The 27,066-nt window shown below is 44.2% G+C and overlaps 1 protein-coding gene across 6 annotated transcripts in view; it reads left to right on the top strand.

The window, feature by feature from the left end:
* DPH6 (diphthamine biosynthesis 6) overlaps positions 1-27,066 on the top strand; it is a 370,732-nt gene that overhangs the window by 335,524 nt on the left and 8,142 nt on the right. For 5 of the 6 annotated variants that reach the window (XM_033952068.1, XM_033952065.1, XM_033952066.1 and 2 more), the window contains one exon: positions 24,799-25,204. In XM_033952068.1, coding sequence (XP_033807959.1) covers positions 24,799-25,204 — 406 coding nt within the window. Of the gene's footprint in view, positions 1-4,350; positions 4,435-24,798; positions 25,205-27,066 lie in introns of those variants that run through there. The other variant, XM_033952071.1, reaches the window with a different exon arrangement.

Raw genomic sequence — 27,066 nt, 5'->3', positions numbered from 1 at the left:
GGGCCTGCAAGAGGGGTAGAAGTGGGAGGACCACTAGGCAACAGTGACCACAACGCGATCAGATTCACATTAGAAAGGGGGACACCCACAGTAAGGAGGACCGCAACAACTGCACTCAACTTCAGGAAAGGGAACTATGTTGCTATGAGGGAAATGGTGGGGAGGAAGCTCAGAAACATCCTTAGGATGGAGACTGTAGGAAGCGCCTGGACCCTATTCAGGGACACCCTGCAGGAAGCACAAAGAATGTACGTCCCCAGTTTCAGGAAAGGCGGCAAGAACAAGCGGTCAAAGGACCCGGTTTGGAGCTCAACAGAAGTAAAGAGGGCAATAAATGACAAAAAAGTATCCTTCCGGAGATGGAAAAAGGACCCAACGGAGGAAAATCACCAGGCGCACAGGAAATGCCAAAAGGAATGCCACCGAGAGGTTAGAAAAGCAAAAGGGAAATACGAAGAGGGGCTGGCCAGGGAGGCGAAAAACTTCAAGGCATTCTTCAGTTACGTAAAGGGGAAGCGACCAGCGAGAGAGGAGGTGGGGCCGTTGGACAATGGGGATAGAAAGGGAGTGATTAAGGAGGATAAAGAGGTAGCTGAGAGGTTGAACACGTTCTTCTCGTCGGTTTTCACGAGCGAAGACACATCTAATATACCGGACTCAGAGGAGCTCATGAGTGGGGAACAGGCTGAAAAATTGGAACACATAGAGGTAAGTAAGGAGGATGTCCTCAAAAAGATAGACAGGTTAAAAAGCGGCAAATCGCCGGGCCCAGACGGGAACCACCCAAGGGTTCTAAAGGAACTAAGACAAGAAATAGCGGGCACAATCCAGCATGTTTGCAACCTATCCTTGAAAACTGGAGAGGTACCAGAGGACTGGAAATTGGCGAATGTCACACCTATCTTCAAGAAGGGATCGAGGGGTGACCCCTGGAACTACAGGCCGGTGAGCCTGACTTCAATTATAGGGAAGATGGTGGAAGCTATGATCAAGGACAGTATTTGCGAGCACATCGAGAGAAATGGCCTACTGAGAACAAGCCAGCATGGATTCTGTAAGGGAAGTTCATGCTTAACGAACCTTCTGTACTTCTTTGAGGGAATAAGCAGTCGGGTGGACAATGGGGAACCTATAGACATCATTTACCTCGATTTTCAAAAGGCTTTCGACAAGGTGCCACATGAAAGGCTGCTTAGGAAGCTGTGGAACCACGGGGTGGGAGGGGATGTGCACAGATGGATCGAGCACTGGTTGTCGGGTAGACTGCAGAGGGTTGGAGTAAAGGGACAATATTCTGACTGGCGGGGAGTCACGAGCGGTGTGCCACAGGGATCGGTGCTGGGGCCATTACTCTTCAACATATTTATCAATGACCTGGAAAAGGAGGCAAAGTGCGAGGTTATAAAATTTGCAGACGATACCAAACTGTGCGGCAGAGTTAGGACCAGGGAGGAGTGTGAGGACCTACAAAGGGACCTGGACAAACTGGAAGACTGGGCAAACAAATGGCAAATGCGCTTTAACGTGGAAAAATGCAAGGTCATGCATATAGGGAAAAAGAACCCGTTGTTCAACTACAAATTGGGGGGGGCATTGTTGGGAGACAGCAGTCTTGAGAGAGACTTGGGTGTGCTGGTGGATGCATCACTGAAGCCATCTGCACAGTGCGCAGCAGCCTCGAAAAAAGCCAACAGGATGCTGGGCATCATAAAGAGGGGCATAACAACCAGGACGTGGGAAGTCATCATGCCATTGTATCGAGCGATGGTGCATCCACATCTGGAATACTGCGTTCAATATTGGTCGCCGTACCTCAAGAAGGACATGGCAGTACTTGAGAGAGTCCAAAGGAGAGCAACGAAACTGGTAAGAGGGCTGGAACACTGCCCATACGCCGAGAGGTTGGATAGGCTGGGGCTCTTCTCTCTGGAAAAAAGGAGGCTCAGGGGAGATATGATAGAGACCTTCAAGATCATGAGGGGCATAGAGAGGGTGGATAGGGACAGATTCTTCAGGCTGAAGGGGACAACAGGTACGAGGGGGCATTCGGAGAAACTGAAGGGAGATAGGTTCAAAACAAATGCAAGGAAGTTTTTTTTTCACACAAAGGGTCGTGGACACTTGGAATGCGCTACCGGAGGAAGTGATCAGGCAGAGTACGGTACAGGGATTCAAACAGGGATTGGACGGATTTCTGAGGGATAAAGGGATCGTGGGATACTGAGAGAGGTGCTGGGATGTAACACAAGTATAGAAAGCTAACCAGGTAATAAGTATAGAAACCCAATCAGGTCGTGCATGTGCAAGACCGGAGGGTTAGGACTTCGATGGGAAGATAGGACTTCAATGAGAAACCAAGGTGGCAAGGGAGCCCCTTCTGGTGATTCAGACAGGTCGTGACCTGTTTGGGCCGCCGCGGGAGCAGACTGCTGGGCAGGATGGACCTATGGTCTGACCCGGAGGAGGCACTGCTTATGTTCTTATGTTCTTAATACTCTAGTAAATAGGAACTGAAGATCTGTACTGATCCACTGTGGTCACACAAGCAATTACAACAATGGTCTACTCCAAAGATATATTGGCTACCAAATGGACTACTTTTGCTCCCCTTTGCCCACTCTCCACCACAATATGAATGATTTCTGCACTTGAAAACTTGGTTAGGGCTGATTCAGGATTCTTGAGTTTCTTGCATTCACTAGAGTGTGCTATGCTTTTTTCAGTGTCCTCATGCACACATTTTCCTCTTTAATGGCTGCCACCAGTCCAAAGTGATAGCAGTTATGCTCTTCCTGTAGCTTAACCATTACTGGGCTAAAGTCACACTGTTTGTGGATTATCAAGTAAGACCAGTCAGCAAAGATTTCAACTTAGTGATTTTCCCATGTTACAGTTTCTCATGCAGTGTAGCAGCCATTAGCTTCTCCTTAACCATACACCCATGGAAGCATACCACCAAGTCATGATGCTGATCTGCCTGAGCTGGACAAAGAGCCCTATGATTTCTGTCTGTTTTAATTTAAGGCAACACAGAGTCTTCAGCTGAAGTAGATAATAGATGCCTGCACAAACACTGAATAGTAGTAGCCACTATGTTTTCATACTCTGTCTCTGGTATTCCCCACAACTGTAGGTGCAGTTTTCTAGATCATATAATTTCTCCCAGAGAGCCTTCACTGCTTTTTCTACCACAGTTCCTTGTTTCTGTAAAGGCTCGGTCACCCCATTTTGCTCTTCAAATTGTCTGTCTAGGTGATCTAACCTCTGATGCATCTCGGTTGTCTTGGCATAACTCTCCCAACACCTCCTGCAGTTCTATATGTTACCACTCACATCTCTGCTTTTAACTCTGAAAACTATTTCTGCAAATATTTTCTGAGAGAGAGGTCACCAGCACTCTCCTGTGAATCTTGAAGATCCAGCATATGTGGTTACTGACTTCTACCCTGCCCGGCCTGCTCGCTTCTGCATTCAATCCCTCACATGGTCCTGCCTGAAATAAGAGAGAAGTCCTTAATATCTGATTGTTTCTCCTAAGAGACATAGGATACTATGCACAGTTGATTGCCAATGCAGATCTATGTATTATGATCACTTCTTATCGCTCTATTCTGATGTGACTATAATATTGAAAAACGAACCCAGAGCTCCCTGTTCAAGCAGCCATGTCAATCTCTGAAGTCGCTTCTTCCTTTATAATGTTTCTAAACAAAAAAAATGAGTTTTAATAGTCTAATACAGCAAGGAATTCCAAACCATAGCCACCTGATAGGAAAATGATGATGATGATAATTCTTGAAAACAAATCTTTTTTGCCGTTACGTAAGAACCTCTGATTTCGAAGAAAACATATACCACCACTCTTTGATAATTGTAGCAAATCTATCATATATGGTAGAGCATTTCTAACTAAGATTTTGAAAATGATCATACACTTTAAATTTAACTCTAGCTCGATGTGACTATAAATGACAATTTTATTATACTTATTAGCTCAATGCATCAGCCAAACTACGGTATTTTGTATTGTTTGGTATCTTAAATAATTCAAACATGCTGAGTAATACAATATTTCAGTAATCTAGCTGGAATAACAATAAAGTCTGTACTACCAGCCTAGAGGTAATTCAAGATATTTCCTAATTTTCCTCAGTAACATAAAAGATCTTTTGATCACTATATTTACTTATATTTCCATTGATGGCAAACTGTCAACTTCAACCCCCTATGATCCTCAAACACAAATTGAACATATGTTGTGTGTCATTTCTTGAGCATATATGATCATTCCAGGTATTATCTGATGTGTGCAGTAGCAAAAATTTTGTTTTCTCTCTTTAATTTTAACAGATGCAACGTAACCCAGTTGTCTATCAAATCTAAGCAACTTTCTCCAGGTCCCAACCCAGTGATTGCATCATTACATTGAATAAGATAAGTGAGAGAGTAATCCCTATGATAAACTATTCCATGCTTATGATATTACCCCTAATATTTTCACCCTGTGTGATCTTCCAGATAAAAATCCCTTAAACCAGTTGCAAACATTTTCAGTTATTCCAAACTCAGGATTCAATACAATACAATAAAACCAGTTTCTAGACCGCATAACCAGGTAGTTCAATGCAGTTTACAAAAGATTAGTATAAGTACATGGAAGTGAACAGGTATGACAGAATTAGTTACCTATAAACTTATTAAAAGGGTGAGTTTTTAATCGCCTTCTGAAATGAAGATAAGAGTGGGACATAGAAAACAAGTACCTGAGATCACTATCATGCATAGCAGCTTGAAAAGAGAGCAAATGCTCATGATATTTTTTATATTTATAGCCATTAGCTGATGGGAAAACATAAGGATGAAAGCTGCTGGTAAAATATAAGGATAAATTTGGGTAAGACACAGAGACCAAGCATGGAATAAAAGTAAAAATGTCCACACTTGTGCGCCCATCTTTTGTGTTCCTGGGTTCCTGCTTGTTGAAGGATCTTATCCTTAAAGTGGTCTTTTTGGTGGCCATTTCTTCTGCGAGACGCGTTTCTTAGCTGCATGCTTTCTCTTGTAGGCCTCCCTCCCTAGGGAGCGGGTTGTACTGTGGCCTGTTCCTTCCTTTTTGCCGAAGGTGGTCTCGCCTTTTCATGTCAATCAATCTGTGGTCCTCCCAGTCCTGGGTAGTCGGGAGGGCTCTTTGAAGCAGAGGCAGTTAAGAACATAAGAAGTTGCCTCCACTGGGTCAGACCGAGGTCCATCTCGCCCAGCGGTCCGCTCCCGCGGCGGCCCATCAGGTCTGCGACCTATGAAGTGGTTTCTGACCACTTTTATAACCTACCTCAAGTTCTATCTGTACCCCTCTATCCCTTTATCCTCCAGGAACCTATCCAAACCCTTCTTGAACCCCTGTACAGAGTTCTGGCCTATCACTTCCTCCGGAAGCGCGTTCCATGTGTCCACCACCCTCTGCGTAAAAAAGAACTTTCTAGCATTTGTTCTAAACCTGTCCCCTTTCAATTTCTCTGAGTGACCCCTAGTGCTTGTGGCTCCCCTCAGTTTGAAGAATCTGTCCTTATTTACTCTCTCTATGCCCTTAAGGATTTTGAAGGTTTCTATCATGTCCCCTCTAAGTCTCCTCTTCTCCAGGGAGAACAGCCCCAGCATTTTTAACCTGTCAGCGTATGGAAAATTTTCCATACCTTTTATCAGCTTAGTCGCCCTCCTCTGCACTCCCTCGAGTACCGCCATGTCCTTCTTGAGGTACGGCGACCAGTATTGAACACAGTACTCCAGGTGCGGGCGCACCATTGCGCGATACAGCGGCATGATGACTTCCTTCGTCCGGGTTGTGATACCCTTTTTGATGATGCCCAGCATTCTGTTTGCTTTCTTTGAGGCTGTCGCACATTGCGCCGATGGTTTCAGTGATGAGTCGACCATCACCCCCAAGTCCCTTTCCAGGTTACTCACCCCTAGCAGTGTTCCCCCCATTTTGTAGTTGAACATCGGGTTCTTTTTCCCTACATGCATGACCTTGCATTTCTCCACGTTAAAACTCATTTGCCACTTTTTTGCCCAGTCTTCCAGTCTCGTTAGGTCCTTTTGTAGGTCTTCACAGTCTTCCGTGTTTCTAACCCTGCTGCAGAGTTTGGTGTCATCAGCAAATTTGATAACCTCACATTTTGTCCCCGTTTCCAGATCGTTAATAAATATATTGAATAGTAGAGGTCCCAGCACCGACCCCTGCGGAACTCCGCTCGTGACCCATTGCCAATCTGAGTATTGGCCCTTGACTCCAACCCTCTGTTTCCTGCCCGCTAGCCAGTGTTTGATCCATCGGTAGATATCCCCTTGCACCCCGTGGTTCCACAGTTTTTTAAGTAGCCGTTCATGTGGTACCTTGTCGAAGGCTTTTTGGAAGTCAAGGTAAATGATGTCTATGGATTCACCCTTATCCATCTGACTGTTTATTCCCTCAAAGAAGTACAGCAAGTTCGTGAGGCATGACCTTCCCTTGCAGAAGCCATGCTGGCTCGCCTTCAGTTGTCCATTGTTTTCTATGTGTTCGCAGATTGTGTCCTTTACCATTGCTTCCAGCATCTTTCCAGGAACCGAGGTCAAGCTCACAGGCCTGTAGTTTCCCGGGTCACCCCTTGATCCCTTCTTAAAGATGGGCGTGACATTTGCTATTTTCCAGTCCTCTGGGATCTCCCCAGTTTTTAGGGAGAGGTTACATATTTGGCGAAGTGTCTCTGCTATTTCGTTTCTCAGTTCTTTTAGTACCCTTGGGTGGATGCCGTCCGGGCCTGGTGATTTATCGCTCTTTAGTCTGTCTATCTGTCTGAGGACATCCTCTTTGCTTACCTCTAGTTGTACCAGCCTTTCGTCGTGTTCTCCGTTTATAATCACCTCGGGTTCTGGGATATTGGATGTGTCCTCTCTGGTGAAGACTGACGAGAAGAATTTGTTTAACCTTTCAGCTATCTCTTTTTCCTCCTTTATCGCTCCTTTCCTGTCTCCGTCGTCCAGTGGTCCCACTTCCTCTCTGGCTGGTTGTTTCCCTTTCACATACCTGAAGAAGGGTTTGAAGTTTCTTGCTTCTCCTGCCAGTCTTTCCTCATATTCTCTCTTTGCCTTCCTGACCTCTCAATGACATTCTTTCTGGTGTCTTTTGTGCTCTTCCTGGTTTTCTTTTGTTGGATCCTTTTTCCATTTCTTGAAGGATGATTTCTTGTCACTTATCGCCTTTTTAACTGCAGATGTTATCCATGCTGGGTTTCTAGTTCGATTTTTTTTGCACCCTTTCCTAAACCTTGGGACGCACAGGTCTTGTGCCTCGAGCACTGTGCCTTTAAGCAGTGTCCAGGCTTCCTTTACGGTCTTCACCTTCCCTGAGTTGCTGTTGAGCTTTTTTCCTACCATTTTCCTCATGTCCTTGTAGTTTCCCTTTCTGAGGTTGAGTGCTGTCGTTTTGGTTCTTTTCACCTTTGATGTTCCCATGTTTAATTTGTACTGGATCATGTTGTGATCACTGTTCCCTAATGGTGCTATTACCACCACTTCCTTTGCGGGTCCTTCTAGCCCGTTGAGGATTAGGTCTAGCGTGGCATCCCCTCGCGTTGGTTCCGTGACCAGCTGCTCCATGAAACAGTCCCTTATCGCCTCTAGGAATTTAGTTTCTCTCATGCAATTTGAGTGCCCAATGTCCCAGTCTATTCCCGGATAGTTGAAATCCCCCATAACCACCACCCTTCCACTTTTGCACTCCTGCCTCAGTTTGGCCTCCAGTTCCAGGTCGTTTGCTTCTGACTGTCCTGGCGGGCGATAGTACAATCCCAATTTGATGTCAGCTCCTTCCCCTCCTGTCAGCTTAACCCATAGTGACTCCAGACTGTCCGCCCTTATTGTTGTTTCTGTTCTGGATGAGGGAATGGAGTCCTTTATATACAGTGCTATTCCTCCCCCCTTTTTGTGTGCTCTGTCCTTCCTGTAGAGTTTATACCCTGGAAGGGCCACATCCCATTTGTTGTCCTCTGTCCACCATGTCTCTGTGATTCCTATTATGTCTATGTCCTTATTTACGGCTATAACTTCTAGCTCCCCCATTTTAGTCCTTAGGCTCCTAGCATTTGTATATAGGCAATTTAAGTCCCAGTTTGTTACCTTTTCTTTTGGATCTACTCTTGATTTGTTGCTCCTGCTGGTCTCCTCACATGTTGCCTCCTGTGGTGTGTCTATCCCGTCCTCTGCCCGCTTTTTTGTTCTTTGATAGCCCTCTGGGTCCTGCTGTTTCCTCCTTGTCTTACTCTTTATTTCTAGTTGCCTCTCGGGTCCCTGTGCTGCATCTTTGGGTTTATGTCCATAAAGTGTCCATTTTGTCTCTAGTCCACTATCGCCATTTTCTTTTTCAGTATCCTTGCTTGATACTGTGGTCCGATGTGTCGAGGTCAGATCGACTATCGGCTTTCCCCTTGTTATCAGTTTAAATTCATGTCTATGCAGGTCTGGATGTTACGTGCCAGCATCCTCGTCCCAGCCGTGCTCAAATGCAGTCCGTCTCTCCTATAGAGCTTGTTTTTCCCCAGGAAGGTTGACCAGTTCCGTACAAAGAGGAAACCCTCCTCGTCACACCATCGCCTCAGCCATCCATTTGTTGCTTGCAGCTCGGTCTGCCTCTTCGCATCTGCTCTTGGTACTGGCAGGATCTCTGAAAAGGCTATCTTCCCTGTTCTCAGCTTCAGCTTCCTCCCCAGGATCTTAAACTGCTCGGTCAGTGTAGTCATGTTGAAATTCCTTCTGCTGACGTCATTTGTTCCGACGTGGATTATCACTGCTGTGTCCTCTGTCTCAGCTCCCTCCATGATACTCTCGATTCTGTCGGAGATGTCCTTTGTCCTCGCCCCTGGGAGACATGTCACTAGGCGATCAGCTCTGCCTCCTGCTATGTGACTGTCCACCTCTCTCAGGATTGAATCTCCCACCACGATAGCAGATTTTCCTCTCCTCAGCTTCCTCCTGGGTCTCAGGTCTGTGTCGATGATTGGATCCTCCAATCCTTCCTTCTCCTGGTTGATTCCTCCGCAAGGTTCCTCTCCCTCGGCTCCTGGTGGGTCCTGGTGGGTCCTGGTGGCTCCTGGCGGGTCCTGTCCTCCATCCGTTTGTTCCCTTCTGAAGAGCGGGTGATCCTGTATTTCTACCATCTTGCAGGCCTCCTTGATGAATCTTTCGAGCTCTCTGACCTGTTCGTGGATGTGGTTATCTCTGCTGGTGTCCTCGGTTGGTTCAAATTCCCTTGGTTCCTCTATGGAGCGGAGTCCCTCTAGCTCCTGTACTTTGACCTGTAGTCTCCCGATCTCCTTCTTTAGGCTAGCCAGTTCCTGACATCGACTGCATATGTAGGCCTGCCTCCCGGAAGGGAGGTAGTCATACATGTGACAGTCAATGCAGTATACTGGAAAGCTTCGCTTGCCTTCTGCTGCCTCCATAATTCCTTCCATGTGATCTAAAGTTGGTGAGCTGGAGTGTGCCCGACGTGTAGCTAGATGGAGAAGTAGAGAGAGAAGAAAAAAAGTGAGTATAGAAGATGCACAAGTTGGATGTCTGTTGGGTCCTTCGTGCTTATGTTCAGCAGACCCAGGAGTTCCAGAAGTTGGATCATCTTTTTGTCCTCTTAGCGGGTCCTCGTAAGGGGGATGGTGCTTCCAAGGCTACCATTGCATGCTGGATCATGGAGACTATTGCTTCCGCATACCTTCTTCAAAAGAAGCATGTTCCGGAATTTCTCCAGGCTCATTCCATTCATGGTCAGGCAGCTTCTTGGGTTGAGTCTTCTCTGGTACCTCCAGTGGATATCTGTAAAGCTGTGGTTTGGTCTTCTTTGCATTCCTTTGTGTGCCACCACCGTGTGAACATTCAGGCACGTTGGGGCGCAGTGTTCGGTGAGCATGTTTTGGTGGCGGCCCTCCAGGTATCCCACCCATGATGGCTACTGCTTTGGTACATCCCATCAGTGAAGCTGTACCGGTCTGGAGAGGTGCTAAAGAAGGAGAAATTAGATTCTTACCTGCTAATTTTCTTTCTTTTAGACTCTCCAGACCAGTACAGATCTGTCTGTCTGTTGTTCTTACGGGTTTTCGCATGAAGAGTTGGATTTGTTCTGCGGGTTCTAGTATTTTTCTAGGCCCAGGGAGATCAAAAGAACAGCGTCTTTGGCTCAGTTTGCGTGGCTGGCGAGCTGTGGGGACCTTTACTGAAGGGGCTTTATCTATGCATCTTCCAGCAGTATTACTCTATGTTCGTTGTTGCTCCTGTTCGGGGCATTGTTACTGTTATATTTAGCACTGTTTAGTTCTGCTTGGCTATTCAGCAGACTGAGGTTTAATAGGAAAGCATAGCTATTTCTACTACAATCAAAAGATTTTGTCTGTCTCCACCTGCTGGTCATGATGAGCTATTACCCATCAGTGAAGCTGTACTGGTCTGGAGAGTTTAAAAGAAAATTAGCAGGTAAGAACCTAGTTTCTCCATGTCTCTCTGTTCTGACCTTACCAATCCAATTAAAGAACCATTTAGATCATTTTCAACTTCTTCACAACTCATAATCTGGCTTTAGACATTTCTTTCAGTACGAAGACGGTTATCGCATCTCTTCTCAATGACTGGTACAAGATACTCAGCAAAGGTCAGAATGCTTTTATCCTTCAGTTCGACCTCAGCAGCCCTTTTGATCTTGTGGATCATGACTTATTGTTACAACGTTTGGAAGTTTTTGGTCTAACAGGAAAAGTACTAAACTGATTTAAAGGCTTCTTAAAGTCCCGTAGCTACCAAGTTAAGATTGATGACACATTATCCACCTCATGGCATAGTGAATGTAGTGTCCCTCAAGGCTCTCCACTATCTCCCTTGCTCTTCAATGTTTATCTTTCATCTTTAGGGATCCAGCTCAGCAATCTTAATATCTCTCATTACAACTGTGCTGACGACATCACCATGATCATTCCTGTCACCAGTTTGACTCCTCCTGAACTGCATTTACTGGATACCATCCTCAATGCAATAGAAAACTGGATGTCCAGCTACAAGCTGTACAGTATAAAGCAGTAATGAATTGTCATCAATTCTTGTATGTAAACATTCCAGAATTGTTAAAAAATAATATAAGAACATAAGAATTGCTGCTGCTGGGTCAGACCAGTGGTCTATCTTGCCCAGCAGTCCGCTCACTCGGCGGCCCCCAGGTCAAAGACCAGTGCTCTAAATGAGTCCAGCCTCACCTGCGTATGTTCCAGTTTAACAGGAACTTGTCCAACTTTGTCTTGAAACCCTGGAGGGTGTTTTCCCCTATAACAGACTCCGGAAGAGCGTTCCAGTTTTCTACCACTCTCTGAGTTAAGAAGAACTTCCTTACGTTTGTATGGAATCTATCCCCTTTCAACTTTAGAGAGTGTCCTCTCGTTCTCCCTACCTTGGAGAGGGTGAACAATCTGTCTTTATCTGCTAAGTCTATTCCCTTCAGTATTTTTGAATGTTTCGATCATGTCCCCTCTCAGTCTCCTCTTTTCAAGGGAGAAGAGGCCCAGTTTCTCCAATCTCTTACTGTACGGCAACTCCTCCAGCCCCTTAACCATTTTAGTTGGTCTTTGAACCCTTTCGAGTAGTACCATGTCCTTCTTCATGTATGGCAACCAGTGCTGGATGCAGTACTCCAGGTGAGGCGCACCAAGGCCCGATACAGCGGCATGATAACCTTCTCCGATCTGTTCGTGATCCCTTTCTTAATCATTCCTAGCATTCTGTTCGCTAGTTATACACCAAAAAGATCATTGCGTTCTGAGAATTTAGCTTTATTGAAGATGACTGTGAATTCAAGGCTTGTTGAGACTGGTAAAATGACTTTTTGTTGTGCCCGAGTTGTTAAGGATCTCCCTGGTGTGTCAGATACGAAATTGCTGTGAAAAGGGCATGTTTAGAAAATTACTTAAGATGTAGTTATTTGTAGATGCCTTTCTCTAGCCAATAATTTTCCTCTCTGGCAGAGTTGATGAACTATTCATGATCTTTATTATGCAAGCGATGGTATTATTCTGTAGTCACGATTTCTGAGGATTGTTTGTATGCTTATTTTATCATGTTTCTGTTTTAGAATTGTGTATGTAAATTATGTAAACCGTTTAGTTTTAAAGGGTATAGAAATTTTTAAAATAAAATAAACACGGAGAAAAACTACATTCTTCTTAGCTACGGCCTCCCATTCTCCGATTAATTCCATAACCTTAAGAGGTGTCAATTATCCCTTCTCCACAACCATCAGAATCCTAGGAGTACACCTAGACAGGCAAATGTCCATGTCCGTTCACATCAGCCTAGAGAATGACACGGGGAAAAAATCTGTCCCTGTCACTGCACCGTCCCCGGCCCACCATCCTCTGCACCGCCCCGTCACCGCCGTTCCCTTCACCGCCCCGTCACCGTCACCGCCATCCCTTTCACCGCCCCGTCACTGCCACTGCCATCCCATTCACCGCCCCGTCACCGTCCCCGTCTAGCTCCCATCTTCTTCCCTCTGCTCCCCCATAGTCTGGCATCTGTTTTCTTCCCTTCCAGCGTCTTCTCCCCACTCTGCTTTCCACATTTCCTTTCAGGGTCTGTTCCTCTCTACCCTCTTTCAATGTATGTTCTATTCCTTTCCACCACCACCCTTCCCTCCCTCCTTTACCATCTGTTCCTTTCTACCACCCTTCTTTCATATCTTCTATCAGTCCCTTCACCATCACTAGCAGTCTCTCTTCTCCCTTACCATGAGCAAATAGAACTTCTGAAAATTGTATTGCTGAGGCATTATTTCTAGTATGCCTTTTTTTCCAGATGGATAATGACATCAATTTTATAATTCTTACTGTCTGCTCTGATTTCATTCACAATTTGGTTTGTGTTTTGTACCTGAGGATTCCATGAGGCATTTAACCTTTTCCTGTCTCTTCTGTGATTTCAAGTTGATTCCTTCAATAATGGAGTCTCAAGGCAGTAGCAGTTTTCTATTTTGGTCTCTTTTGACATTGTTTAAGGGATTTCTTGTACATTTGGTGCTGGTCTTCTTTGATGAGGTCACTTCAGAATCTATTTCCAAGCAAGAGAAACTTTTTCCCTTTCACCCCCTCCTTCCTTGTGTGAGCCGGAACACACGGTCCCCGCAAGCAAGTAATTTTATATCATTTTCATTCTATTCATTCATAGAAATTAAAGTCTAGATAATGCCAGTCACATAACAAAACATGATTTTACAAAAATAATTCCCTGCACAGTCAAGCCTGCAAGGATTACTAGATGTCTTTCAGCAGCTCCCCTCCCTCCCTCTCCCTTACCTTTGTGGCCAAGTCAAAATGATCTACCAACAATAAAATTTTAAAAACACAAAGCACGCTGTACGCAGAGAAAATGTTAATTATCATTTATATTCTGCGGGTTTTCAAAGAGGTCAAGGCAGATGACTTTATGCAATGTCACCTCAGTAACAACTATACAAAAATAGACAAATATTCCCCCTCTCTTTTTATTAAACTGCGATAGCGGTTTTTAGCGCAGGGAGCTGCGCTGAATGCCCCACGCTGCTCTCGACGCTCATAGGCTCCCTGCGCTAAAAACCGCTATTGCGTTTTAGTAAAAGGGGGCCATAGTGCAAAATATAGACAGCAGATATAAATTCTCAAAACGGACACATTTTGATCACTAAGTTGAAAATAAAATCATTTTTCCTACCTTTTTGTCTGGTGATTTCATGAGTCTCTGGTCCTTCTTCTGGTCCTTCTTCTTTCTTCTCCTGCCCCCCCCCTCTTTCTTTCTCTCTCCCCCTGGCTCCCCTCTTTATTTCTGCCTTTCTTTCTCTCTCCCCCTGGCCTCCCTCTTTATTTCTCTCTCCCCCTGGCCCTCCTCTATCTTTCTGCCTTTCTTTCTCTCTCCCCCTGACCCCTCTTTATTTCTGCCTTTCTTTCTCTCCTCCTGGCCCCCCCTCTTTATTTTTTCCTTTCTTTCTCTCTCCCTCTAGCCCCCACAAAGCCACCGTGCCAATTTCTCCACTTCCACGATTCTTTCCCTACCCTCACCCCCAAACCAGCAGCCGATTTCTCCCTGCTCCTTCCCCGATGTCCTGAACTTCATCGGGCAGCAGCAGCATTCACAATTCACTGCTGTTGCCGGCTTCAGGCCTTCCTCTCTGTCGGGTCCTGTCTTCATGAAAACAGGAAGTAGGCAGGACCCGGCAGAGAACAAGGCCTGAAGCCGGCAACAGCAGCGAATTGTAAACGCTGTTGCTGCCCGAAGAAGGTAATGGAGCACTGAGGCAGTCCGCTTCTCCCCCCTCCCAGCCGAACCCCTGCTGAGCCTCCTATCTCCTCCCCCTGCGAACCTTTCCGACCCTCCCAGCGAGAGCAGCAAACCTCCTTCGCGGCTTTCTCCTTCCTCTGCCGCGTCACTGATGACGTCATCAGTGATGCGGCAGAGGGAGGAGAAAGCCGACACTACTGGAGGGAGGTTTGCTGCTTTCGCTGGGAGGGTCGGAAAGGTTCACTTGGGGGGGGAGAGATAGGAGGGTCAGCAGGGGTTCGGCTGGGAGGAGGGAGAAGCGGTCTGCCTCGGTGCTCCAAGGCCTGGCGTCATTACCTTTTTCGCCCCTCCCGCCCCCCCCCCCCCCCTTGGTACGCTACTGCTCTCCAGCTCTCCTTAGTTTGCCGGTTTTCTTTTTCGGCGACCGGCACGCTTTCAAAGAGCCGCGCATGCGCGACTGCTCAAAGTTCAATCTTCTGCTCTGCTGCAACTTCCTGTTTCCGGTTGGGTCAGAGCAGAAGATTGAATACTGAGCAGCCGCGCGGCTCTTTTGAAAGCGTTCCGGTCGCCGAAAAAGAAAGCCGGCAAACTAAGGTGAGGTGGAGAGAGGAAGCTGGTTAAACGATCGAGCCGGCGTGCGGGTGGGGGCTACGGGGACCGCACGATCCTTTATGCCTCACTGCGGTGACAAAACCATTCACCGCTCCACGGGGCGGTGATGGCCTTGTCCCCGTCCCCGCAGAGGCTGCTAATTTTCATTCCCCGTTTTTGGCGGGTTACCCGCGGCTAAACGCGGTAGCCGCGGGTAAACCGCCACCGTGTCATTCTCTACATCAGCCTAGTCACTCAAAAAGGTTTCTGCGCACTCTAGAAGCTCAAATCAATAAGGAAATATTTTGACCAAGCATCTTTCATCCTCCTAATCCAATCTTTAGTTATAAGTATCTTGAACTATTGCAACATTATCTATTTGTCCAGACTTCACAAATACTTCCAGAAGCTTAGCATAATCCAAAACACCACTATTAGGCTAATAATTAAATTTGAAAAAGTCTGACCACATTATTCATTATCACAAACTTTACTGGCTGAAAATGGAAAACTGAGTATTATTCAAACTGGGCTGTTTCTTTTACAAAGTATTTAATGGATTATTACCCTCCTACCTTACTGATCAATTTTCATTTAATGGATTATTACCCTCCAATCTTATCGATCGATTTTCCTTCTCCAGGCCTGGGCAAACCACTAAACCTCAATCGTTTTTTACTTTTCCATCAGTTAAAGGTTCTACCCGCAAGAGATTCTTATCGAAGCTCCTAGCCTACCAAGCAGCTTCAAAAGATCCAAATTGGAGTCAACTAGTCCGCTCCTCAACCTCTTATATGCATTTTAGGAAACTCTTAAAAACATTTCTCTTCTCAAATTAAATTGTCCTAATTTAATAACATCCTTTTCCCCCATTATCGAGAAAACTCTCCCATTCTTTCTCCATCCTTGTTATAAGTTTTAATTCATCACACTTGATGTTATTATTTACAATATTTCTGTTGTTTTGTTTTATCCTGTAAACCGCTTTGAACTGTAAGGCTTATGTAGTACATAAATAAAAAATTATGTTACGTTATATTACTTTCCTTACATTTCTACTGGCTGTGCTTCTACATTCTGTTAGCTGCCATTTAGCAAAGCTATTGATTTAACAACCTGCAACAAGTTAAAAAAAAATAATAATAATAAAGAGGCCAGTAGTTTCTCAGTGCATGACTTAATCCAAGATGGTTCTTTTAGACTTAGTTTCTAAAAAAAAATCTTATCACTTTAGGGCATTAAAGTGGCCTTTAAGTCTGAGTGAGCATAGTGTTTCCATTTTTTTTTTCTTCCGTGCCTAATTTCAGAACCATGGTTTTCAAAGTCTCTCATAACCTTCCAAGCAGCTTTACAATGACAAGAAACCATCTGAGTAAGAACACTGCTAAATGCTAATATAAAATGTATGTGTTAGTACCTTAATAACAGGCCCAGCTTTACTTAATGAAAGCACTGAAAGCAAACAGTACTACTCACGATTTTATTAGAACTCAAGTGACTATAATTTGGGGCAAATTATCCACTATTTTTGTTTCCATATCTAAAACAGATTCTAAAAAGACTGCTGCGTGTTCTGTTTGGAACTAGGGTAGCACAAATGTGTCATTTGAGTGTAAGTGCATTGTATGTGTAAACAACTTGCCCAAGTCAAGCCCATAGCCTTTTCTCTGAATGCAACTTGTCAATACCTTTGCAAGCAATGGTTTTTCTTTCTCTACCCCCTTCTCCGAAATAAAGTGCCTGCAGCCTGTCATTATCTTCCCCTCTTCTCCTAGTCATCAGCAAACAGCTGACAATTGAGCCTGTAAATTGAAAGCCTGGGTGAGTGTTACGGCCTTATTGATGCAAGATAAAATGACTGTTTTAACTTGCTTATTATTTCTCCATTTAGAGATCAGGCGATCAACAGCTTTACAGCCGCCAACTGATGTGTTAGCAGGATAGGAACTTAATTTAAAAATAGAATCAACAGCAACCCTTACTAGGGAATTGCTAATAGCAAATGTAATTCATAGGCTCTATCCCCCAGCAAAAGAGATTTTAAAAATAATATTCAGACTTTTATGTAAAACAAAAGAACTCAGATGTAAATTGCTCTATAACAAAAGGGTGCAAGTTCTATGAACTGTGTTAAATGTTGGTGAATCTGCATGTAAAGAACATTCTGAAAAACAGAGATTAATAGCCTATAAGAATCATTAGCCACATCTTATCTGATCAGTTTGCTCCAGTTTATCCTGCTGTAGTACCAACTGCTTATCCCATCCATAGGCAAAAAAAAGAGGTCCAAACTACTGTATTTTTCATTCCATAAGATGCACCTGACCATAAGACGCACCCTAGATTTAGAGGAGGAAAACCAAGAAAAAAATATTCTGAACCAAATTGTGCCTCTGAACCCAGCTTCCTAGAAAAATAGACAAATATACTGCAACAGATAGATCTTGATCACTAAATTGAAATCCTATCTTTGTTGTCTAGTGATTTCTGGTTGCACTAGATAGTTCTTTCTTTCCTTCCTTCCTCAGGCCCAACAATTGTCTCTTTTTATTCCTTCCCTCCTTCCTTCCTAAATCCCGAGTTCCTTCCCCCTCACTGCCTTCCAGCCTTTTTCCTACTTCCCTCCTGCACCGATGTCTGCCTTCCTCCCTGCTGCTCCAAAGTCTGCCTTCCTCCCTGCCACGCTGATTCCTCCTCCCTGGACCACCGCTCGCCCACTGCTGCCGCAATTCCATGAAGGGAAGGGCTGGCAGCGTACAATCGGGCACACAAGCCTTCCCCCAATGTCAATTCTGATGTCGGAGATAAGGTCCGGGACAGTGATCATCTCCCTTGAAAGAGGAGACTGAGAGAGGACATGATCAAAACGTTCAAGATAATGAAGGGAATAGACTTAGTAGATAGAGACAGGTTGTTTCTCCCTCTCCAAAGTGGAGAAAACGAGAGGGCACTCTCTAAAGTTAAAAGGGGATAGATTCCGTACAAGCGTAAGGAAGTTCTTCTTCACCCAGAGAATGGTAGAGAACTGGAATGCTCTTCCGGAGTCTGTTATAAGGGAAAACACCCTCCAGGGATTCAAGACAAGGTTGGACAAGTTCCTGCTGTATCAGAACAAACGCAAGTAGGGCACTGGTCTTTGACCTGGGGGCCGCCACGTGAGCAGACTGCTGGGCGTGAGGGACCACTGGTCTGATCTAGCAGTGGCTTTTCTTATGTTCTTAGATCTCCTTATGAAAAGGCAATTTGAAACCTTGGCAGCAGCAACCTCCTTTGTGGTAAGCACTCGCCATAAAATGTTACATCAGGCTTCAGAGGAAGGCATGATACCCCCAGTGGTAATTTCAGGGGTAGATTATGTTGCAGACAGAATGTCTGATGTCTGTCGATTCTGGTATATTTGGTGGTCTTTCTGGATGTTTCCTCTGAACTTGATATGCTAGAACACATAATTTTGCTAGATAGATTGAAATCTTGTGGTGTGGGAGGTATAGTGCTGAAATGGTTTTCATCATATCTATATGATCGTCAACAAGAGGTCATGGTGTATGGGATACTGTCCCTTTATCAGGGAATCATGACGGGTGGCCCACAGGGTTCCGCCCTTTCGGCAGTTCTGTTCAACATTTATCTTGTTCCACTCTGCAGGCTGCTGATGAGTCTTGGGATCTCTTACAGACTCTATGCGGACGACATTCAATTATTTTTTCCTGTGGATGGAGATTTTGAAAGGGCAGTGCAGTGACTGCAGATGGTGTTAATAAAGATAAAGGGTTGGATGGATTATAACAAATTAAAGCTCAGCGTTCAGAAAACAAAAGTGATGTGTGTTGGGAGAGCTTTAGGAGATGATGTGCCGACTGCACTTGAAACTTCTGGGTACTAAGGTGACAGTGGTTGCAAAGTACTTATGAGTTCTAGTGGATTCAGGCCTGACTTTTTGTGGACATATTCAGGTAATGGTTCATAAAGTGTTTTTTAAGCGGCGAATGTTGAGTAACTTGAAACCGTATCTGTCTGGTAGTACATTTAAAGTCGTCTTGCAAACAGTTGTGTTATTCAGTTTGGATTACTGTAATCTGGTACTTTTAGGTATACCTGCTTCGGCCTTATGTGCGCTGCAAATGGCACAAAATTTGATCGTCAGGACATTGTTCCAATTGGGGAAGCGTAAACATGTATCCGATTGGTATGTTACACTATATTGGCTTAAAATGAAATATATGATATGTTATAAAGCAGTGTTTTTCAACCGCTGTTCCGCGGCACACTAGTGTGCCGCGAGATGTTGCCTGGTGTGCCGCAGGGCCGCCATCAGGGCAGTACTACCAGTCCTGCATTCAGGGGCCCGGAGCTGACAGGGGGCCCGAGGCAGGGGCGCCAGTAGCTCGCCAAGGCAAAGTGAGTCGATCACCCAGGACTCACTTTGTCTTGGCGATCTAATCTATCGAGCCGATAAGTCTTCTTCTCCCCGACGTCAATTCTGCAGTCGGAGAGGAAGTTCGGGCCAGCCAATCGCTGCCTGGCTGGGCGGAACTTCCTCTCCGATTGCAGAATTGACGTCAGGGAGAGCATGCGTCGGCGTCGGCTTTGGGGCCTGTTATCCATTGGTGGGTCCTGTTCCCCGATGGCAGCGGCAGTGGCAGTGGCTTGGGGAACGGCAGGGAGAAAGAAAGAAAGGGAGCAGGCAGGGAAACAGAAGGAAAGAAGAGAAACAGAAAAAAAGAAAGAAAGGTCAGGGAGAGAGGAAGAAAAAGTTGGGGGAGGGAATGAGGTGTGGAGGAGAGAAAGCATACAGGCTGATAGAAGGGAAGAAAGATTGGATGCACAGTCAGAAGAAGAAAGTGCAACCAGAAATCACCAGACAAGGTAGGAAAAATGATTTTATTTTAAATTTAGCAAAGTGGAGGCAGTATTACCACAGTTTTCAAAGGAATTTGCCCAAATAACTTAATAGTTAACTGGGTAAATTCCCAGAGATGAAAACTTCCCTTCACTTACTATACACAGTTCTGAATTTATATCTGCTGTCTATATTTTACAATATGGTCACCTTTTACTAAACCGCAATAGTGGTTTTTAGCGCAGGGAGCCCATGAGCGTCAAGAGCAGCGCTGGGCATTCAGCGCAGCTTCTTGTGCTAAAAACTGCTATTGTGGTTTAATAAAAAGGATGGAGGGTATATTTGTCTATTTTTGTATGCTATAAAAACCAAATACAGAGAGAGACTGAGAGCTGTTGACGAAGAGCTACGTGTGTGTCTTTCTTCGATTCCAGCCAGAATATCAGCTTTGTGTTCAGCCAAACAGGCCCAGGTTTCGCACTGAATAAAGTATTTTATAATTTTTCACTATTCTGTTTACTTAATATTTCATAATAAAGTAATTATAAAATACTTTCTTTGTGTTTATTTGATTCCTATTCAAGAGAATTACTTTATATATAGTCAATATAGGCACAGAGTTAAATTTTTTAACATTTTCTAATGGTGGTGTGCCTCGTGATTTTTTTCATGAAACAAGTGTGCCTTTGCCCAAAAAAGGTTGAAAAACACTGTTATAAAGTGTTGTTACTGGTCTACCTCTGTGTTCACAATTTTGCACCAAAGTTTTTGATGGAGAGCATTTTACCACATGTGCCTCAGGAGTTGCACTCTGTCAATTGTGTGGAATTATATATTCCAACTGTTAAAGAGTTGAAGCCTGGGTCCCAGGGAATGGAATAGGCTTCCCTTGTATATTAGTCAGCAGAGCAATTTACAGAATTTTTAAACACTGTTGAAGAAGCACCTTTTTTGCAAAATGAAGTATGGATTCTAAATTATGTCTTTTATATTATATGAAAGAGCGCTGGTCGCTAAACTAGTTTACTGTTTGTATTTGTTTGCCATTGATTGTGTATGTATTCGTTGTGACCCACTTTGGAAAAGGCTGGATACAAATAAATAAACTATAAAACTATGAGTAAGGTGTCTGCATATTCTATTGCCACTTGCAGGATGCTTTGGATCCGGCAGTGAGCGGGAGATTCAGCCTCTAAAGCCACTTTGAGCAAGCTTCCCTTTAAGGGTCAAATGCTTTTTGGCAAGTGATTGGACGATCTGATCACCATTGTAAATGGATCAGTGTCCTAAGTCCTTGCCAGATAGTAGACCTCGGGCCCCGAGGGGATCAAAATCTAGGCAGGATCTAGCTACCAGCCGACCCTCAAGTTCAGGTGGCCATACTGCAGCTGCCTCTAGGAAGTCTCAATAACGCCAGGCCCCTCTCCAATCTGCTCCAGATAGGTAGGAGACTTGCAGAATTCAGGGAAGCCTGTAAATGCATTTGTACAGACAACTGGGTGCTGGACATCATTCAAGAGGGTTACAAGCTCGAGTTCCTTCATCCTTTTTGGGATTTCTATATAGATTCACTGGCTGGAAGGCTGGAAAAACCAGAATGTGAGATACAGAACAGCACCTATTGCAAATACAGATGATAGAAGTTCCAGAGGATGAACCGGGCTTGGGCAGATACTCTGTGTACTTTATCATACCCAAGAAAGACTCTTGACAACTGGAGACCCATTCTGGATCTGAAATCCATCAATACATACTTGAGAGTACCCAAATTTTGGGATGGAGATCATGCACTCAGTCATTGCCTTGGTAGCTCCTGGGGAATATCTGGTCTCCCTGGATCTGACAGAGGTGAAACGATCAGGTCCCAATTTGTATTAGCCTCGTTCTGCTGTCCTGACTACAGATGCATCCGGGGACACCTCTTTAGAAAAAAAAATCACACACACACACACACACACACACACATGCACATGCAAGTAGGCAAAAAGATGTCTCTCTCTTCTTTATTCAGAGTACTGCATACACCTTTTATAGCATTTCACATGGGTCAGTTTTTTTAGCATATGACTGTAGGAAAGACCATATATGGTAACAGGATACATAAAAGCAACTAGAAAAAGGTAGCAAACATAAGGGGGGGGGGAATAGTGGGAAGTTTCCATTACAGCATATAATACTGTCTTGTCTAAGGTCTAGCAATGTTTCTTTTGTAACAAATGTTTCTTATCAAAACACGTTAACTCAGAACAAAATGGGGACACAGAGCTCAGAACACAAAAAGAAAAGACCTTGGCAAAATGATGTTTCAGCAGTTCCTTTTACACAAGCAGGAATAGAAAAACTTACAAAGAATATATGTGCCCCTTCAAGAGGCATACTTGCACATTCCTATCTTTCCAGAGCACAGAAGGTTTCTCCACTTCCGTGTCTTAAAGAGACATTTCCAATTCTTGGCACTCCCCTTTGGGTTTGCAACTGCACCTTGTACCTTTACCAAGGTAATGGTGGTAGCAGCAGTGGTGCACTTGTGCAAAGTTGATTTTCAGGTACACCTTACCTGGACAACTGGTGGTGTCCAGGGAGGAGGGACTCAAAGCTGTGACAGGTAGTTCAGCTGGTACAGAACTTGGGCTGGATTATCAACTTCCACAAAAGCCTTCTAGATCGGTCCCAGTCTCTGGAGTACCTAGGAATAGTGTTCAACATGGTGGAGGGGCATGCAAATTGCAATGCCAGATTTTGGAGAGCCTGGAGATACTGGATCCCACAGCTTGGCATTATCTGCAACTTTTGGGTTCCATGATGATTACCATAGAGGTGATACCATGGGCTAAGGCTTATCTTCACTCTTTACAGAGCTTGCTTTTGTCTCATTGGTCTCCACAGGCACTTCTTACAGGCAGGTCTTACAGGCACTTCTGGTCTGGACATTGGAGGCCCATCGCAGCTAGTGGTGGTGGCTATGACCAGAGTTCCTAGCCAAAGGATTACCGTTTTGCATCACATTGTGGGTGATCCTAACAACAGATGGCCAGCCTTTATGGCCATTGCAAGGGTCATCTGGTCCAGGGTCGCTGGTCTCCCTCTCAGAGGCAGTGGTCAATAAACAGGTTGGAGTTGAGAGGCATTCAGTTAGTTTTTCAAGGGTTCCAGGGGAACCTAGAAGGATGGTCAGAGTTTTCTTAGACAATTTGCCAGAGAGCTGTCGCCCTGCCCCCTAACCCAAATGAGGGGGCGGAGTTTGGGGCTTGGTAAAAAACAGCCTGCTCCTGAGAGAGGAAGTATGGTCAGAGAAAGAAGGCGTCTGACAGGAGACAAGGCAAGATGAATGGGAAATGGAAGTAGACATTTTTGTTCCAGCAAAAGCTCAGCCTGGAAAGGTTGAGGGTATGGATTTCCAGGAAGCTGGATTTAGCCCCATTGGGGGTGAAGAAGCCATGGAGATAAATTGGTGTAAACATGAATCTGAGAGTTTTCCTTGAATTGCTGTGGCTGGGACTGTGCTAAGAACTGAAGGACTTGTGTGTCTTTAAGCCAGGAAAGAATTAGTTTTCTTTTGGTTTTCATCTCATTTCTGATGTACACTTACCTGGAGAACGTTATGGATATTTCTTGTGGGACCCTTTGAGAAAGGACTGTATGAGTTTTTGCAAACTTTATGTTTTCACTTGCCTTACACTGTTGGGGAATGTTTGCTGACCAGAGCCTGTGCAGGCTGCTGGAGCTGATTAAAGCATTTGATAACAGCTGTGCACATGAGTTGCTCTACAAACGGAAGAGCAGCAGCAGGGAACGCTGAAACTGAAGGTGAATGCTAATCTTTTGTTACTTATTACTTTTGAGTTTTGCTTGAACCTAGCTATCTTGCTGAGCAGTGGAAGAGCTGATTTTGAATACCAGTGTATTAAAGAGCTGTACTACCAGACAGACTGTTTAGTTTAAGCATCCTGCTGAACAAGGAAATTTCTGAGTGGCCATTTTGAAGCTCTGAAGTTCTTTTACTCTTCTACAAATTCCTTCCACAGGTGTCAAAGTCAGTCCTCGAGTGCCGCAATACAGTCGGGTTTTCAGGATTTCCCCAATGAATATGCATTGAAACCAGTGCATGCAAATAGATCTCATGCATATTCATTGAGGAAATCCTGAAAACCCAACTGGATTGCGGCCCTCAAGGACCGACTTTGACACCCAAGCAATAGTGTGGTGCTCTACTATATCACGTTCTGTTTTGAGTGCTTGGTTTCATACACTGTTGTACAGAGGAAGTTTGTGTTCTGTTGCTTGCTGTGTCATCAACATGGTATAACTGGAGCTACCAATAAAAGCCTTGAAACTGAAGCCATTCTGACGTATTTGCTTTATTATCAAGAAAGAAAGTTTACATACTTGTGTCATCTGGAAAGCCACGCTGAAACTGATGAAAATAGACCTGAGGGTTCTCCAAGTTACAGGGGACACGCCGGGCTAGTTTCTTTAGCGGCAACTGGAAGGGAAGATTAGGTTCTTAACTTGGTACGCTTCTTTCCAGTAGAACAGCATATGAGTCCAGATGCCGTGTCCTATCCATTTTCAGTTCAGCCTGCTTTTGGTCTCAACCTTGTCAGACTATACTGTATACAGTACAGGCTTGTCTTATAGCAGGTATCCGATAAGCTACTAGTGAGAAGATATGGGATCACATTATATTTACTCGGGAGTCTGGCTGGTGGTTTCAGAGAGGTATAAGTGTTAGTGCTGGTTGCACACAAGTAGGTGGTTTTTGTTTTTTCACTTCATCTTGTTCATGCTTGTTGCACTTGTAAATTGCATATATTTTCTTGTAGAGCAGATCAAAAGCCAGTGAGAAGGTTTATGTCACTGAAGTGTAGGGAGGAGAATGATTTAGTTAAACATGAAAGTATCTTGCTTAAAATAACTTACGCTATGACATCACTAATATGGCATTTTGAGAAAGCCCAAATTCTGCCTTATCAGTTTCAGAAAGCGACAGTACTCAGTTTAAGTATTTAAATTCCTGAGAGTAAATTTTCCATAATATTATTTGTCACCTACAGGAGGAAAAAGAAGGAGAAGATGGTGGGGGTCCACGGGCTGTGTCTGGAATTCTGGTAGTTGTTGTGGTTCCACACCTACCCAGAGGCTCTGCTATTGAGTGGCACGTCATTGCAGCTACAGACAACCCATGGCAAAGGAAAAATTTCAAGCTATCAAGAAGACTGCCAGGCTGCCAGATAGAGTGTGAGGCTGTAGAACTGAGCTGTAACTCAAGTGCATCCATCTCTCTGGCCCTCTCCTGGCATTGTCCATCACTTCCTCCTATAGGTCTGGAGCAAGCACTGAAAGAACTGTTTACTTTGTTTCTGAAAGCCCTGGAATGGCTTGTGGATGACAGTTTGATCCCCCTATGTTTCAGGACTTTCTATAAAACAGATAGTGTGGATACTGAAGACCTTCAAACAGGTAACACCTTGGGAGAGTAAATTTTATTAGAAAAAAAGAGCATATGTACAATAATGTGGTGAAATTGTTATAAGAGCAATTTTGGATCAGAATATAAGAAAGCCCTTACTGAGTCAGACTGAGGTCCATCAAATCAAGGATCTTTTTCAGAAGTAGCCAGTCCATACAACAAGTATCCAGCAGACCCCCAAAAGTACAGTACATCCATTTCCCACAGTTCATTTACAGGGACGAACAAAGACTCTTCCCAATCTATGGTCTATGACTTAATCATGGCTGGACAGATTCAGCTTCAGTAGTTGGAGAACAAGGCCAGTGCCAGGCAGACTTCTATGGTCTGTGCCCTGATCTTGGCTGGGACAAATTAAGATCAAGTATGCATTTGTAGTATCAAGTTTATTAAAAATTTGTTGTACACGCAATATCAAATACTTCAATGTGTATGACAATTTAAAAATAGGAGACAAAAATAAAACAATTTTATACAAATAAACATACAGTATATACGTACAAATAATTACCGATACAAAAGGAGAGGAGGATGAACTACAATCTTTAAAGAAAATACATCTGGAGGGTAACAAAGAATAATCATGAAAGCATGGATAAGCCTAGAAGAGAAGGTAAAGAAGATTCTGACCTATATATAAGGTCTTATTAAAATTAGGTATTACAGCATAAGCATTAATGATAGACGAATTATCCTATCTATATCTTAAATGCATCCTTATACAAGAAACTTTTTAAAGAGCTTTTGAATTTTTCTAATGAGGATTCATCACGTAAATAAATTGGTAAGCTGTTCCAGAGCTGGGGTGCTATAACCAAAAAAATAGTAGATCTCCTAGTACCTATTACTTTTAAAGAAGGGATAGTCATCAAATGCTGTTCTGTTGATCTAAGTGTTCTAAATGGAGAATATGGTATCAGACTGGATGGACCAGGCTCTAGTCTTGTTCTCCAACTACTGAAGCAATCATTAAAGCCCCACTCTAGCCCTTCGAAATCTCTCCAGCCATGATCGGGTCACAGACTGTACAAGGCTGCCTGGCACTGGCCTTGTTCTCCGATTACTGAACCTGTCCAGCCATGATCAAGGCATAGACTGGATAGTCTTTGTTCATCCCTGTAAATGTATGATGTGATACATATGCATACAGGTCTTTATCTGCCGTCATCTGCTAATAATTGTTTGTGGTCTTTTTCTCCAAGAATTTGACCAATCCTCTTTTGAATCCCACTATATCACCTTAACTATATCCTTCAGCAAGAGATTTTATAGTAACATGGTAAATGATAAAATAAAGACATGTATGGTCCATCCAGTTTGCCCAACAAACTGGATAGACCATATGAATTAATTCTAGTGCACAGTAGGCTTAACAAGTGGGTTTCTTCCCTTCACACGAAAGGATTGCCAAAGGCATCATCTGCATTTTTAAACTTGTGTCACTGGTCACTTCAGTTCCTCAGTTTTAATTTATGCAAATGAGAAGAGAAGGTATCTTCTTTTTTCTTCTGCGTCTGTTTTATTATTTTTGGGTTTTTATCCAACATTTGAGGCTTCCCGGTGCTACAGAAGTTCCCAGGATTTCTTGGACAGCTTTGCCTGGGAGAAGATACAGTCTCTGGATCAGAGGGCTGTAGCTGGAGGGGCAATCCTTTCACAGAACATCTACCTAGATGGCCTACACTAATTCATAGATGGCTCAAGGTGCATTCCCCTTGGAACTCGACACATCCCTGATTTTTCAAGCACCTGAGTGCAGGCTGAGTGGCCCCATGTTGGTTCAGAGAACTGTAGGGGGTATTGGCTGCATCTCCCCCACTGAAGACATGTGAGGAGCTAGTGGGATCAAGAG

This window comes from Geotrypetes seraphini, chromosome 7, assembly GCF_902459505.1.
Source record: "Geotrypetes seraphini chromosome 7, aGeoSer1.1, whole genome shotgun sequence".
NCBI lineage: Eukaryota > Metazoa > Chordata > Amphibia > Gymnophiona > Dermophiidae > Geotrypetes > Geotrypetes seraphini.
The sequence above is the reverse complement of the archived record's forward strand: the minus strand, read 5'-3'. Positions and strand labels throughout refer to the sequence as shown.